Source organism: Artibeus jamaicensis, unplaced genomic scaffold, assembly GCF_021234435.1.
Source record: "Artibeus jamaicensis isolate MK-2021 breed Jamaican fruit bat unplaced genomic scaffold, CSHL_Jam_final contig_415, whole genome shotgun sequence".
NCBI classification, from domain to species: domain Eukaryota; kingdom Metazoa; phylum Chordata; class Mammalia; order Chiroptera; family Phyllostomidae; genus Artibeus; species Artibeus jamaicensis.
In genome coordinates, this window is record NW_026521823.1 from 17,440,001 (window position 1) to 17,457,594 (window position 17,594).

The window sequence follows — 17,594 nt, forward strand, 5'->3', positions numbered from 1 at the left end:
AGCTAGTCAGAGAAAGACAAGTACCATAAAATTTATTTCATATGTGCAATCTAACTAATAAGCAAAATAGAGACCGGTTGTAGATAGAGCTTAGGTTGACAGATATTTGGTGGTAAGGACTTGAGGGGGTGTGGAGGGATTGAGCAAATAAAAGAGAAAATATTTTAAAAACTGTTTAGACAATATGCAAATAAATCGTAGAATAAAAAATTACATATAATAAATTCATTAAGCCAATATACATCTTAAATGAAGAAAATAACATAAAGGCATAAATAATTACAAGAAGCAAACTTATATGTGGAACTAACATGAAGAACTAGTATTTTACTCAAGTTTCTTTAGTTGTTTTTTTCTTTCAAAAATGTGCATATTTTGCCATGGCTGGTGTAGCTCAGTGGATTGAGTGCAGGCCTGCAAACCAAACAACCTTGGTTCGATTCCCAGTCAGGGCACATGCCTGGGTTGCAGGCCAGTCCCCATCAGGGGACACAGGAGAAGCAACCATACATTGATATTTCTCTCCCTCTCTCCTTCCCTTCCCATCTAAAGATAAATAAATAAAAACTTTTTAAAATGTGTATATTTCTACATTGTCATATGTAATCAAAACATTCTAAAAAATATTGCAGTGTCAGTTTTCCTATTTTGGATTAAGCGTAAATCATTGTAATTGTGATATTAGGAATTATAAACAAGTAATACTTTAATTCAGTGGTTCAGGGATATATATTTCACATCTATAAAATCAAGCCTTATACCCATTAGCTAATTCAACAATACTAACAGTTTAATGAAATATTTAAGTGGGTTAAATGCTCCAGACATATATTATCTCATTTTACTCTTAAAAGAAATTTATTGTACCTACTACTGCCAGACTCTGTGCTAGGTGTACAAAGATGATAAGGAGACAAAACTTTCTCTCAGAAGAATTTTGGGCTGGGCACTAATGGAAAAGGAGGCATATGTACCCAGGTAAGGAAAGAAATGAAATCATCTGGATCAGAACAGAAGCTATCTGAGAACCATGAAAGTACACTGTGACAGAACAGTCAGCAAGGTGCCTGGGAAAAATATACACACTGAAGTCCATGTTTTATACCAATTGCCCATTATTACAAGTATAAAAGGGAATCTCATAGTATGGATTTTCCCAAGTTGTCATTAAAGTATTATTGATAGCTTGGCTTATGAAAATATAAATCAGAAAATAATAAAATCAGTGCCCTGAGAAAGTTTCCCCTGAGGTGTGGCTGCCCATGTGAAATCTGCCATCCACTAAGAAAACACTCTGGGATTCAGAGAGATAGAATGTCTGGTGTTAGATAGACATGAGAATAGATAGATAGATTAGATAGAGTTAGATAGATAGAATTGAGAAGTGAAAGCACTGGCATCAAGTTCAACACCTTTATTCCACAGGTTTGGAAAGAAAAGAATAAAGTCTCAGGAGTATTTAGAGAGAATTTGATAATGACTTTGAGATATGCCAAAAGAATATACATCTAAAAGGAAAAAGTGAAAGGGAAGTTGCATATTCGAGAATTTAAAAATAAAAATACTCATGGCCCTCTATATGGGTTAATATTATCAAAATGCAGAAATATGCAGAGAAAAGGGGCTTTCACTCTGTGCTCATTAATAGTCACATGGAGAAAACTTGGACTTTTTTTTGGAAAGAAGCTATAATTGTTGTTGAAGCTACAAGCTGTATCACAGTTTCTTTAAGCATATAACTTAGAAAAATTCCTAATTTTAAATTCTCTTGATATAAACAGCATTTCTCCTTATTCCTGAGATAACAAAAACAATATTAATATGTCTATTACATCTTGAGACATTAACTAACTTTATATTTATATTTGAATGTACTGTAAGCTACCTCTACTTTCTGTGTTTTTATTTAAAAAAAAATAAAGAGCAAATTTGCTCAGTTCTTAGTATTTTTGCTTGTAAAGCCACTGGTCCTCCAGCTAAGGATGACTCAAATATTCTGTCCAACATAATGGAATCAATAGCTTTTTAATATTAAAAAGATTTTAAATTGTTTAAAAGTTATTGAAGTTTAAAATTTTAGGCCATAGTGAATCTCAGCATACAAATTAATTCTGATATATGTTTTTAACATCAATGTTTTCTTAAAAATTATCATCTTTTGCATGACTTAAAGAGGTGGGCAGCTATAAAAAGCTGAAGCCTAAAATGATGCAAACATATAATTATCTCTTTACAAATGTTTGTAAATGAAGTCACTTGTTTTAATACAGCTCTGTATAGTAAGAAAGTATAGGACTAGAATCAGGTAGAAGGATCAATCTAAAAAGCTATGCATATATACTATTAATTCAGTATGCTAAAAAACAGACAAGAGGGCATACAAGAAAAAGAGCAACATATAACAAAAGTTTAACAGTATCAATATCCATTACAATATCAGTAATTACATGACTTCCTTGAAATGAGTTTAGTGATAGCTTCATATTGGTAGGGAAAACACTGAAATAAAAACTCATCTTTCTTTATAAAATATGCATTAAAATATCAGAAAACTTGTGGGTATGGTCAAGGTCTTTATTTTGACAACAAAACCATTCTAAAATCTTCAGTGTTACAAGCACAATTAGTTATATAGAAAGATTTTATGTATATTCATGGTCAGAACATTCTAATGCTTCATAGAAATGGGCATCTTAAAGGTTATATAATTCCACCTTTTGCTTTCATATTAATCCTTAGAGAGTGTAATATTTACAGTTGTTTAAACTTTTCTTCACTGTCTCTTAGAATCACCTAGTGATTCAGTCCAGATCTGTATGCATTCATAAGCTGTGTAGTCTGCTAAAGCAAATGCAATACACAGATGACTCCACGGAATATACTGTCTATCAGAGGAAGCAGACCACTGAGGAAATAACTTCCGAATAACAAGGCACATGCTGTAATGAAAGGTTTCTGTTGCAGGTGCACCGGAAAACCAGAAGCGGGGTCCCTAGGTTATCAGTTTAGTATGGTGGCAAAATAATAATAAGAAATAATATATAATAATAGAAGATAGATCGCTGATAGGCAGATAGACAGGACTCATTACTCATGAAAAAAAGAAATAGTTACCAAAAGTATGGGACAACCCAACATGAAACGTCAGGTTGATGAAAGCTCTGACCAAAATATTCCAGTGAGATGCGCAATTTCACCCGTCACTGGTTATGCCTTTGGTGGTGGGCTCCTCACCACCAGCTCTGCCTGGCTTCCTTCTTTCTCTCTTATCCCTTCTCCACCAGGGTCTGCAGGAGAAATGAGCCCTAATACCCTGACCTCCACTGTAGCTCAGAAATTAACTTCTCTCTCAGGCATTTCAAGTGGAACTAGTTATGCGGCATTCCTGGGAAAATTAAAAAATCATATTTTGTAAGTATTTTTTGAAGAACCCTAATAAAGAATGACTGATTTATCCAAAAATGAATTCTTATATTTAAATATCATTACCTAAAACTTAAATGTTCTATGAAGTTTTATAGTTTCTCACTCTATTTATATTCATATTTCTAAACATAAGGTTTTTTGTTAAATATGAAAGGTACATGTCAAAACATACATGAGGAATAATATCTATAATGTTTTTATTTATTGTTGAAAATAACTTGTGAGACCTTGGTAATGGACTTTTAGAGACTGCCTGGCCATGGATGCACCGCATATAGGTCACCTCCCTTAGTAATAGTACTTGATATCAAATTTCAAAATAAATAATTAGAAAGTAGCCTTACTGCTACTGTCTCTCAATTATGCATAGATTTTTGCATGTTCACCTAGAAAGGATTATCATCTTCTCATTGGTATCCCATAATTTAGATGATGCAGTTTGAAGGAATACTTTACTCTTTCTCCCTAAAGGCTCAGGACAGCAGTTTTAATATTGAATGTGTAATGTTTTAGGTAAGCAATTTCACTTTATGTGAATGGTCTTATTGGAGGAAAAGTTGTTCACCTTAACTTAGTCTTTCTCCAATCATTTCTTTCTGATTAATTATTTAAATGTCAAATTTTGTTTATTTTTCTTTCTGACAGCTGATTGTGTCTTTTATGTATTGTTTTCCAAAAAATTATTTTTATAACACCAATTATTTGACATTCATGTCAAAAAGATAGTCAAAGTACCTACTCTATATTAATTACATTTTAAAACACTACATTAAATTAGAGTGAAAAAGATGAAGAGGCTCTTATCTTCACAATTCAAAACTTACCATTTGAAAACATGAATTTGTACCTATTAGTGTAAATTTCCACCGTACATATTAAAATATATTTCAATTTCTTCATGAAAGGGCTTCATGAAATAGGACATGAAAACACAAATTTTTGCCTGTTAAAATGAGTTAAGTTGATACAAATGAAACATAAGCAGAAAACATTGGCATCTTTGCACAATATCAGTGTTGTTATTGATTACATACACTTTTGAAAAGATTACTAATATACTGGCTGATAAGATCCAATTCTGCTTCCTGATTGGTCCCATGACCATGTATATTTTCATTCAAAAATATTCATAATAATCCTTTGTATGTTGCTGTTGCTCTGTCATGCTAAGTAAAATAACAATTGGCCCTAAAGGCATTGAGAAAGACAAACAGACCTTCAGTACTGAGCAAAGAAAACAAATAATTCTCTGTTTTAAGTACATTGGAAAATAAATTAACACCTACCTGTTATACAGCAGAAAAGCAGGTCTTCATTCATACCTCCTTTTTGTTGAGTAGACTTAATTTTTTTATGACTTAATAATGTAGGTTTTTAACATATTCATAGGTCACCTTCTTATGTGATCTAAAAATATTCCTGATGCTGTGATTAAAATCTAGTTCCTATGTCATGCAGGAAAAACAGGGCCACATAGTCATATGTTACCTTTTTCCATATGCATTCTTTTCGACTCGTGCCCCATGTCATGTCCGGCCAGATCCCCTTCTTTGGGTCCGGGGAGTACATTTGGTGACAAGCCCATCAGCATCTGGTTCATGGACAACCCGTTCTGATGAACAGCTGTGAAGCCCAAAACAAAAGGTAAAACACCATCACATGCAATGCTCAAATAAATAAATGACTTAGACTTTTAGACTCAAAAGAAAATAAAATATGATGGTATGACTGCAAAATTATAATCTAGTTCTATGAACACTGTGAGAATTGATAACCATGATCATTCTTGAGGATGAGCAGAAAAATAATAAAAACAAAACAAATTCATCTTATATTTCTTACACATAAAATATGTTTTAAAATATAATGTTTTAATTAATTTAATTATAGACATTTAATAAAATGTCTATAATACTAATGAATGGTCAACCACTAAAACTGATGCCAAAGAAGTGGTCAAGCTTTCATCTGGTGCATCTTATTCTCGCCCCTGTGTATAACCTTCCTTTACTCTGAAAGAGCCACAGTCTTAACACCAGAATGCTCTTTAACACAATGGTCTTAAGACAAAATATATAAATTCTAGTGGCCTCAGAGGGCAAATAGAATTTTTAACAAGAAGAGGCACTGAAATAATTATTTCAGTAATTCTAACCTAGTCAATAAAACTCAAGGCTTTATACATATCAAAGTAATTCCTTTAAAGATCAATTTAAACTCAAATTCTAAAAGTACCCAATTAATATTTATTAAAGTCAAATGATTAAAAGCAATAACTGCTTTCTTGAACTATTAAAAGTAAACTGTCACTATTGAAATGAAAGGTAGATGATCAAATACCCTTATCATTTTCTTAATCCAGTAAAAAATAAAGTCTTAATAAATTTCCCATGAAAATCTTGGTTTTTGTTAAAAAATTTGGAAGAATCATCTTGTAAAACTTTATCCAAAAAATACGTATTTTTAACATATCATAAGACCATACTTGAAATTACCATTTGCAAATCAGCATGGTAATAATAATTGTTTCACGGAAGAATCTTTAATGATTAATTTTAAAACTAGAAGAGTGAAATTTTGATGAGTAGACAAATTCTATAGTTTTAAGATACAAGGAATCACAAGATCCTTATCATCTACAAAAATTTAAACAAAAGAAATTTTACAGTAGAGAAATCTGGTAGTCACTACCTTAATCAAGTGATAGTTATCAAAAATATTGGAGAAATAGCATATGTCTCCTGCAATGGTGCATTGAGGACACACTACTATGTCTCTATGACCCCTGCGAAGAAGGCCCAGCTGAAATCAAATCATGAGGGAACATCAACAAATTCCAAACAAAGAGTTACTACAGAATAAATGGCCTGCATGCTTCAAATATGGCAAGGTACTGAAAGACAAAAAGATTGAGGAACTGTTCCAGATTAATGAAACTAAAGGAACATGACAGGTAATTGGAACGTGTGATCCCGGATTGGCTTTTGATCTAGGAAAAAAATCTGTTACCAAAATCATTGGTAAGAAAAAAAGAGGGGGAAATATTAGTTGGTAAGTCGTAAGTATTGAGTAGGTTTTATAATTCAGAAGTTAATACTGTAATAATTGTAATTTTCTGATTCTGATCATTGTTCTCAGTTATGTAAGAGAAATTTCTTCTTTATAGAGACTAATCAATGATATATCTAAGGTAAAGAAGCTGATGTTTATGATAGGGGTATTAGTGCCTCTATGCTTTTCATCAGGGGCTCTCTTTCAGAGAGATTAATTGTTTGAATATGGCTCATGAGCATGCAAGAATTATTTGCATTATTCTTGATATTTTATGTTAGCCTAAAATGATTCTATAGCATGTTAAAATAAGCATGCACATATATGTATATGTATGTATATATGAATATATGGGCGCACATGTCTATATATTCATTTTCATTTTAACACTTATGATAGTCTTCACATATAAAAATTCTTTTTTAATGAATAATAAAAAAGATTATAGCGATTCATTAAAAAACATGAATGCATAACAAAACTTAAATGATTTCCTATTTGCCCATATTTCCATTTAAGTGGTATGAAAAAATATTTTCTTTTTTTAGGACTACACCTTTCCAATGACAATATTTTATTTCAAAATTAGAAATAAAACCAAATACTCATCATTAAATTTCTTGTTTTAGTGTCAACCTAGCACCAAAGCACACAGAAAATATTTTATTTATAAAATGGTTTGAAGTAGTGGGAGCTGGGGTTGACCAGCTCCAGAAATAGTATCTGGGAATGGTGATTAATAAACAGTAACAATCATCTTTTACAAAATTAGAAAATATGCTGTAGATAGGCCAAAACAAGTATTCATATTTGGAATTATTTTTGAATTATGTAATTTTAAAAATAATTGTATTAAATACAATTCAACCTAACATTTAACTTATCCACCCCAAGGTTATCCATATTGAGGATTTCTGCCTTATGCAAGTATTCCTTTAGAACTTACAAAGATACTTTGTAGGAAATGTTTTTCTTACTAGAAAAATGTTCTCAACAACTAAATAACTCCAATGAATTTTGTGTAATTATCTGAAATTTATACTAAGCACAATTTCAGAAAATATTAACTAAATTCTGGAAAGGATAAAATAAACATTGGTTTTATTAGGAAGACAGTTAGTGTTAATATGCTTATTTTATTGGAAAAACAATATTTGATTCTTATATGGGCACAAAATAACCAGTTAATTTAATGAAATTTTAACTTTACTCTTAATTTTCTTGGCTATGGGGATCAAGATAAAATAGCTGAAAGTGTGATCATGAAGTAAAATATATGCTTATTTTTTAGAAGTTAATAATAATAATAACATGGCAATAATAGATATTATTGGCTGTTAACTAATTCAAATCCTATAATTTAACAAATTGCAAGCTCTTTAATCTACCCATCATTTGAATGACTAAGAAATATATTTTTAAAATCAATTGTTTTCGATTCTACTTTTGTATTTCTCTTTGTGGATATTTTGTCAATGTAAAAATGATTGCCAGAGGGCAAGGGGGGGCTGGCTTGGTAAAGGTGGGCAAAGGGCTGGGAAAGGGGGACATCTCTAATAGTGCCAGCAATAAAAATAAAGTTAAAAAATAAATTAAATAAATGAGGTAAGTTATGTGTGGGTGTGGGTGTTGTGTATGATCTGTGTTCTACAGGGGCTGCTAAGGTTAAACCAAATTAATGAATTTCAGAAATGTCAAGGGTAGAATGGAAAGAAAAGAGGGAAGAAGGAATGAAGATGAATAACCCATAAACATACTTAGACACTAGATACTTGAGAGTTGCCGGTGTTTACCTCAGAAACTAATCTAGAAGGTTACTTACTTTCTCTAAATGTTTCATAGCTCAAATCTTTATGTGTGGCATCCAAGAGAGGGAGTTTATATCAGAACCTGTTAATGTAGTACCATCCCTCATGATATTGCAAACTGGGAAACATAATTTTGAGAGATGGCTATTGCTGCGGAGCTTCAGAACATGATACATCTGAGATCTATTTGGAATGAGGGCATTTTGATTAGAAAAGCCAGCTGCACCTAATAAAGTTGGAAACGGTGACAAGTAAAAGCATGAGACCTACGGATTCTGTCGGAGGAGCTCTCGGTCCGCGCTGGGGAGCTGGACACACTGCTGCTGCGATGTGACGACGGGTGGCTGCCAGGCCTCCGGCCCTCCTCCAGCGAAGGGGCGGGCGAGGGGCTGTCGGGAACTCGCTCCTGCACGTGGGACGGCGGGGGAAGAGGGAAACGCATGGAGCTTTACTTAAGGAATGTTCATTTTCTCAAAACGATAGAACTACGAAGACAATAAACACACCTTTTCGTTGACATCTAACTGTATTACGACATCTTTTATCTTGAACAAAGCCAAAGCAGGTAAGACTAGAAACAAAATTGGTTCTACGGGCACCATAGTACTGGTAAAGGTCAGCCCCTCCGGGAGAAAAAGAGGGGCCCCAGAAGGCAACCAGTTTACAACCTACTAGACAACAAAGAATGAACAGAACTAAGCAGGTTTTGATTCTAATGATCCATTTAAAGAAATCGTTAAATACAGTCTATTGCTGCAGCAAATGTCTCAGGGTCACTTAGCACTCAAATTATCAACATGACAGACCACAGCAATAATATCAGAGGAGTCGTGCCAGCTGCTTCATCAGGGCACTGCCCGGGTCACACCTGGATGGTTCTATTTTAAGGCATCATAGAAATCAGTTATAAAATACTGGAATACTTTTCTCTGATTGTAATAAATCTGAGACTACCTGCTACTCCTAGCTTCAATTCAACCACACTAATGTAGTAAGAGAAATGATGAAATGCCTACTCGTTGTTTCCCAGAGAAACTTGGTATCAGGTATCCTGATACTGTTCTGCAGGTTCTGCAGAACCCCCTCTAAGCCCTGTACCTTTCCCATAAGACTAACATGTTAGTGTATTGTATAACCTGTGCCATCGTCTCCAGTAAGACATGTAAATGGAGTTACAGATTAAGAAATAAGATACCCATTTGTTAGCATTTCCTTTTCCGAACAGCAAGATATCTGTATACCTATAGATGTCAACACACATAGGACTTGAAAAAGAACTGACTTTTGAATAATTACTGAAATTTTTGAATGGTAGAAGTAAACTGTTTTAAACCACGCTTTTCGTGGCACTTTGTTACAGTGGCTCCGTGTACACCGAGTCTGAAGTGGGGTCCAGACACCAGCAAGTTTTTGAGGCTCTTCAGGTGATTTTAATGTTCACCCAAGATTGAGTACCACTGGTTTTATGCTTTTTTAATTTTTCAATTCTGAGCATTGTCAATAAACAGATATGCTGAGGTTTAACTTCTGAGGAGCATGACAAATAAATGAAAATAACAAGAAACAAATGGCCAAGCCCTCATCCAAAATCCATGCATAAAATAATTTTCCATTATATATTCCATTGGATGAACAATAATCGCACAAGAAGCTTCGTGATAGATTTGCAAGATCAAATAACATTATAACCAATAAAAAGGGGGAAATGAATTCTACTCTCAAAAATTTCATATTAGAATCTTGTTGTAAAAATTGCTTCTTGAACTTTAGGAATTTTGAAATCTTTGGACAGGTCAAAATGTGCAGACATGTTCCTAATCCGGACAATTAACACCTCTCCGAAAATGGATGTATTATCACATTATATCACAACAGCAGCCTTTTACCTCAATTGATCAGAAGTTAATAACTCAATGTTCAATTTTCTGAAAATTGCAAAATTGGCTGTTATGTAAGTAAGTATGACAATCCATCAATATATCTCCTTATCCAAGTTCTGTAGGGTTGCATTTGAAAGACTACAAATGAGTAAGAGCGAGAGATGGAGCGGGAAAGTGGGAAAAAGGGAGACACACACATACATCCCTAATGTTAAAATGTATAATTAGCTTGTTCAGGAAACTGTATAGTGGAACTTCCTCATAGTCTGTATAAAGGTATTAATAACCTATTTATAGCTAACTATGGACATGACCAGAGATACTCTATAAAGAGTTTAACCTTGATATCTTGAAATTCTGGAAAAGAGGACATCTGATATTAGTACAAAATAATATTGAATGTAAGCTGTAATTTAAAAATTAAAAATTTGTATAAAGTATAAAATAAAAAACCCACTAGTTTGTCTATTGTTTAAAGCTAATTTTTAATACATCTAACATCTGTATATAGATAGAAAACACTGTATGTATTTAAGACAGAACATTGCTATATTTTATATAAATAAAATTTTGTAAATTAACTATTTCATATTCTTCAATAGGTCATTTACATCAATGTTCATTCATCCATGCATTTTACTATTTCCCTTCATAAATATATAAATGATCATAATGGCAGTGGCATCTGTTTGGCTGACTAGAGATAAAGTGCAATCTCGAAACCAGTCCATCCCTCCAAAATCGTGCTGAAAGTCTGAGTTCGCTGTCATAACAGATTTCATCATAGTGCTAATGGAGCCCAGGAGAAACTAATCTTTCCTGAGTAACTCATAAAATACTTAACTGTTTAATGCATGCATAACACTCTAGAAATAATGGTTTTACCATTAAAAGCAATTATTGTTTAATTTTTCCACCTCAGTGTATAAAAAGTATTTCATTAGTCAATATATTTCATTGTCAAAGTTTATCCCGTTCTTTTCATTTATGCACTATTCACTTATACATTTACACAAAGCATTCCAAAGATCACATAGTAAAATAATTCAAAAATAAACTAGATTAAAATGTTAATGGAAATGACATCTCCAAAGCACAATTTTAGGCTTAGAAAATAGAGGTAAAATTGTGATATTTAATTTAACTTTAGTTTTACTTTAGCTTATTTTTACTTTATTTTTTTCTGGCTAAAAGCAAAGGATACAGGACAATAGTTAATACTTTTATTGAAAGAAAATACTTTAATTTATGCAAATTTTATAATTTAAAAGCTTAAGTATTCAATTGAAACTTTCTACTAATTGAGATAGAACATACTCAGTCATTTCACTTATTGTGCAATTTCAGTCTTTGGTTCTTTAAAGAATTTCATTACAGTAAAATCTACTGAGTAACATTTTAATATATTTTTGTATAATAAATTTATATAATTTATTTATAATGTTGAATTAATTTATTTCAACAGCTTAATTCTTTTATCACATTCATATGCTTGCCTTTCTAGAGTTTGCTATAAGACAGAGACAGTAAAGAATTGCTTATGAGAGAATCTCATAATTATTACTAAAACAAAATAGTAAGTTTTATTTGGACATAATAAGAAGTGTTCAATGTCTATAGGGAAACTATGTAAAAAGGATGTATCATTTCATCAGTATAATAACCTTTAACTGCCACAATGGGCCTGAAGTAGGACAAAGGAAGAATATTTAATTTAGTACTTCAACACACTATTTTATAGTCCTGCATCATAAATCCACCAATCAATACAACACCGTCTTTTGCAGTGTTCCATCTTTATAAAACTAGCCACAATAATAAATGAAAATATAAGAGGAAAACTCTCTCACTGAGTGGAAAAAAGGTCATGCTAATAGACCAGTGCTAACAGAATAACAAGACTAACAATAAAGAAAAGCTGCATTTATTGCCTCTAGGTAGAACAGGAAGTATTGGTCTCTAGGATAATTCAGATTCAAAGGTGGAATCCAAAATGATGTATTTTAAAATAAAAAGAATAAAATGTTCTGTATTATGTACATGTGATTAATTAAACATTTTAAAAATTCCATGGTCTAATTGTCTCCTGTCCATCATAATATGCATTATATTTTCACAACTTCAAATATTTTCTTAGACTAACTCTAAATAATCATAACTCATTTCTCTAAACAATTTTTTAATTTAGCTTTACTTTATGTGGCTCTCTTTTTAATTAGTTTCATTTGCATTTATCACTTAAAGATGCCCTCAGTAAATATGTTATAAAAGTGGGGTGAAGGTATTTCTAACATTACATTGCTCTCTTAATAACACTTTTAATATTTTGAAATGAATTTTTATTTTTAAATTATCTTTTATTGATTATGCTATTACAGTTGTCCTGGTTTTCCTCCTTTTGCTCCCCTCTACCCAGCATCTCTGCTTCCTCAAGCAATCTCCTCACCATTGTTCATGTCCATGGGTCATGGTATAAGCTATCTGGCTACTCCTCATGGCTATTCTGCAACTACTTACTTTTATTTCTTAATCCCTTCACCTATTCACCCATTCCCCCACACACACCTCCTATCTGGCAACCATCAAATCACTCCTGTATCCATGATTCTGTCTGTATTCCTTTTGTTTGCTTGGTTTGTTTTTTGGATTCAGTTGTTAATAGATTTTGTTTTTCCGATTTTATTGTTCTTAGTTGGAGTCTTCTTTTTCTTAAATAAGTCCCTTTAACCGTTCACATAATAGTGATTTGCTGATGATTAACTTCTTTAATTTTTTCTTGTCTGGGAAGCTCTTTATCTGCCCTTTGGTTCTAACTGACAACTTTACTATGTAGAACAGTCTTGGCTGAAGGTCTCTGCTTTTCATGACTTTAAATATTACTTGCCAATCCCTCCTTGCCTGCAAAGTTTCTTTTGAGACTTCATCTGACAGTCTTATGAGAACTCCTCTGTAGGTAACTAACTTCTTTTCTCTTGCTGGTTTTAAGATTTTCTCTTTATCTTTAACCTTTGGCATTTTAATTATGATGTATCTTGGAGTGGGCCCCTTTGTATCCATCTTGTTTGGGACTTTCTCTGTTTCCTAGACTAGCATGTTTATTTCTTACACCAAATTTGAGAAGTTTTTTTTCATTATTTTTTTCAAATAGATTTACAATTTCTTGCTCTGACTCTCCTCCTCCTGGCACCTCTACAATGCAAATGTTGGACATCTTGAAGTTGTCCTAGAGGCTGCTGATATTATCCTCATTTTTTTAATTCTTTTTTAATTCTTGTGCTAATTGGCTGGTTTTTGTTTCCTTATGTTCCAAATCATTGATGTGATTCTTTGCTTCATCCACTCTACTGTTATTTCCCTGTAAATTGTTCTTTGTTTAAGCTAGTATATTCTTTGTTTCTGACTGGATGTTTTTTATGCTGCTGAAGTCCTCACTAAATTCCCTGAGCATCCTTATAACCAGTGTTTTGAAATCTGCACCTGATACATTACTTATCTTCATTTTTCTAAATTCTTTTTCTGGGGTTTCAATCTGTTCTTTCATTTCGGCCATCTTGTTTTGTCTCCTCATTTTGGCAGCCTCCCTGTGTTTGTTTCTATGTAATAGGTAGAGCTGCTTTGACTACATATCTTGTTAGTGTGGCCTAATGTAGTAGGTGTCCTGTAATGTCCAGTGGCACAGCCTCCCCTATCACACAAGGTGGGTACTCGATGTGTGCCCTTCATGTGTGCTGAGAGCAACCACCTCTTATAGAGCTTTGATTGCTGTTGGCAGATCAGTGGGAGAGATTTACCCAGGCCAGTCAGCTGCAAGGACTGGCTGTGAGCACTGACTACCAACCTCTGCCCTCCATGGATAATCAGCTGTACAGGCACAGGGTGGTGGTGCTCCAACATGGTTTGTGGTTGTCCACTGAGTGTGTTGGCCCTGGGGTTTCCCAGGTGGTGCAGGCCAAGGTCAGCCCCTACCTGTGTTTTGCCCAGGGCCACCTTACCTGAGCTATAAAGCATTCTGAGATGACTACTACTCGTGCTGGACTTGGAGATTCCCAGGCAAAGCCAAGCTGTGAATCTAAGCTTGCTGCTGCCAGTGCAGGGCCTGAAGTTCACTGAGGCCAGCTGTTACTTGTTAGAGAGGAATTAGGAAGTAGTACGGCATGAGCCAAGACCAGACATTTATTCATATGGAAAAGCAGATTGGGTGGGCCTGTAACTTGGGTGGGCAAGAGTCTGGTGAGGTCTCTAAGACCAGTCAAAAAGAGATAGCCAGGTTGATGGACTCTCAGATATGGTAACTACTGAGTATGGGCTACACTCACCACTTCATTAGGACTTACAATCTGGTGGTACTCTTAATATTTAATTTCTTACTCATTTATTTCTTAGAAAATTTATAGGATCAGAAATTTCCATAGAAAATTATTTGGTTATCCTTAGGTACAGTTTATATGGGAAATGCTTGACTCCACCCCTTGATTTAAACATTTGTGCTTTAAAAAAAATCAATTCCCTAGAATTTTCCAAAGGTGAATGATGAGTTTATTTTTCAGTATTGTTACAAGCTCATGGATTGAAATATATGAGATCTGTTTGAAAATAGTGATCCTTAGAGGTGGTTCTGTTTTAATGCTATTTTTTCTTGCTAGTGGCCTTTTTTCATTTAATGTCAATACTCAAACATTAAAAGAACATACGTAGCTGTTTTTTAAAAATCCAAGTGAAATTACATAAAATCTATTTCTGTAAAGGAACACTTATGTTTAAAAGTAATGCATACATCTAATTTATGGCTTCCAAAAAGTAAACTATTCTGTAGCTAAGAGCAAACATGAGGCACACGACATTACTCTAATAGTTTAACCTACTTTAGAAACCAGGTCACCCTGGTTCCAGTTTTTATAATCATGAAACACTTTACATTTCATGTATGTAAAGTCCTATTTACTAATAGCAATTTAAGGACTTGCTTTGAAGGAAATTATCAGACAATGGAAAATTTATTCTTTGTACTATTTTCAAGGTTTCAGTCTTTAAATAAGAACATCATAAAGTCTGTTTCTCTCTCTCTCTCTCTCTCTGTCTCACACACACACACACACACACACACACACACACACACACACCAGGTTAGCAGAGAAATTAATTAAAGTCACATTTTTCTATTTCTTAAAAACCTTATAATGTAGTATAAAAATGTTTATCCAATAAAGTAGAATAATTTGAATGTTGCTAAATTCCTCAAAAATGATTCTATACTATCTCTGAAGAAAAATGGTATCTGAAAAAAATACATTTATAAATCTGCTTTGTATACTTCCATACTGCAAAACATATCAATAAGCCAAATACACTTTTGTTAGGTGGAAGGGGCTGAACCAGAGAAAGGAAGGGAAGAGGAGAGGAAATGGGGGAGAAAGTTCTTATTATACCATTTTAAAGGTTTAACATGGATTCCTTTTAAGATTCTAAAACTTATTTTAAATGGATGATGGTAAATATTTGGGGAGAAAATATAACTAGTAATAAGATGAAGCTAATATCACTGTACAAAGCCTTTTAATGATTTTATAAATATTAACTTTTTTATTAAGACAACCTGATGAGGTAGTAATCTTATCAACCCCATAGTTCAAAAAAGAAAACAAAAGCAAAGGTAGTAAATGATTTGTTTGAGGTCACATGACCATGAGGTAGTACAGCAGAAACACATGCCTAAGACATCTTCCTCCAGAATGCATGTTTAAACCCCTATAATAATTAGGCCTTTATTCTACTCCATTTTTTCCAGCAAAACCCTTTTTTTCAATCTTTATAATATTAATGTGAACTTATTAAATAAAAACTGAGAAAAATATTGATTCATTCAGGGGGATTTGGGGTTACTTGATGAATTATACCCAAAGAGAATCAATTAGTAGAACATTTTAGCCTATTAGGAATTCTCTAATGACAAGAAGAATTGATCTCTTGATTTATACTGTTTATTTTCCTTAGTGATTTAAGGCAATACAAGTAATACATCCTTTACAATTTGGAAATGATACAAAGAAGGTATAAATAGATAATATGATAGTTTAGACTGTTAACATTCAGAAGTATCTAAGAAACCCAAATCAATGGACTGGAAAAAACAATATGGATAAATGGAGATTGTTAATACAAGTAAAAACTAAAGAATTGGTTAGAATTTTCTGTCATATGGACACGAAATTTACTGAGTCACAAATTCAAACAGCAAAACAGTTTTATGGATAATTGTTTCACTTATAAGCAATTGTCCAAATTGAGGTTTATGTTAGTATTGGTTTCTCTTCACTGGCCATTTCACTTCTAGGATTTCTAGAATATTGTATGGGAAGGATTGAGGAGGAAGTGAGTATTTTTTTAAAGGGTCAACCAAATAGCTTGAAGAGAAATGGTCAGAAAAATTAGAATATTTGATCTGGAGGAAAGAAACTCTACAGGTGACCTATATATTTAGACGGCTAAGACACAAGAAAAATTAATAAACATTTCCAAGAAAATATAATAAAGTTCAGGCAAAGCTATTGAGATGAAAATTTTAATATGATTAAGGAGTACCTTCCTTGCTCTTAAATTTGCTAGAGATATAATAGTTCTACTACAAAAGCACACATATATAAAAATGGGTAGGAAGGATGCATGAATTATTTATCTACCATCAGAGGCAAGTAGCTGCATTATATAACATCTAATATCCCATCTATGTCTCTTCATGTTCTATAGACGTTAAGTAGTGAAGATGGATGGGTCTCACTGATATATAATAGACAAATACAGAGTTTATAATAATTTAATATATTCTTACAGACAGTAGCTATTAGTTGTTGAAATTAGAATTATTATTGTCCAAATAGTAATGCTCATTTCCTCCTCAGAGTTATTTTACTAAAGTATTCTTCATAATCCAAAACAATCAACCAGAAAACATCTAATTTAATATTTTGGTAAACTACATCATGAAAGTTTACATTTAAAGCAAATAGCTATGATATAGGGGCACTATCTTCACACAATAATTTTCTTTTGTTCAGTGTTTTTTTTTCTTGAAAAAATAACTTTAAATGCTGGAATAATTTTAGATTTACAAAACAATAATACAGAGAGTTTCCATATACCCATGTCCCAAATGTTAACATCTTCCAATATCACAGAACATTTATCAAAACTAAGAGACCTCCATGGTACATAATTATTAACTAAACTTCACACAGACTGTATTTCACTACCCTTTGTACGGCATGTTTTTGTTTTGTTTCAATATCTTGTCTGAGGGTCACATATTGCATTTACTCCTCACGTGTCTTTCAATCTCTGAGTTTCTTATTCTTTCCTTGTTGGTTTATGACCTTGACCAATTTGAAGGTTAGCAGTCTGGTGTTTTGTAGGATGTTTCTGAACTGGGGTTTGT

At 32.9% G+C, this 17,594-nt stretch overlaps 1 protein-coding gene across 1 annotated transcript in view; it reads right to left on the reverse strand.

Moving 5' to 3' along the window:
• Nucleotides 1-17,594, reverse strand: part of DACH1 (dachshund family transcription factor 1) — a 399,456-nt gene that overhangs the window by 100,396 nt on the left and 281,466 nt on the right. Inside the window, exons 5-6 of the mRNA XM_037153245.2 lie at nt 8,556-8,691; nt 4,915-5,049 (exon numbers count right to left, since the gene is read on the reverse strand). Of these exons, the coding sequence (XP_037009140.2) occupies nt 4,915-5,049; nt 8,556-8,691 (271 nt within the window). The remainder of the gene's footprint in view (nt 1-4,914; nt 5,050-8,555; nt 8,692-17,594) is intronic.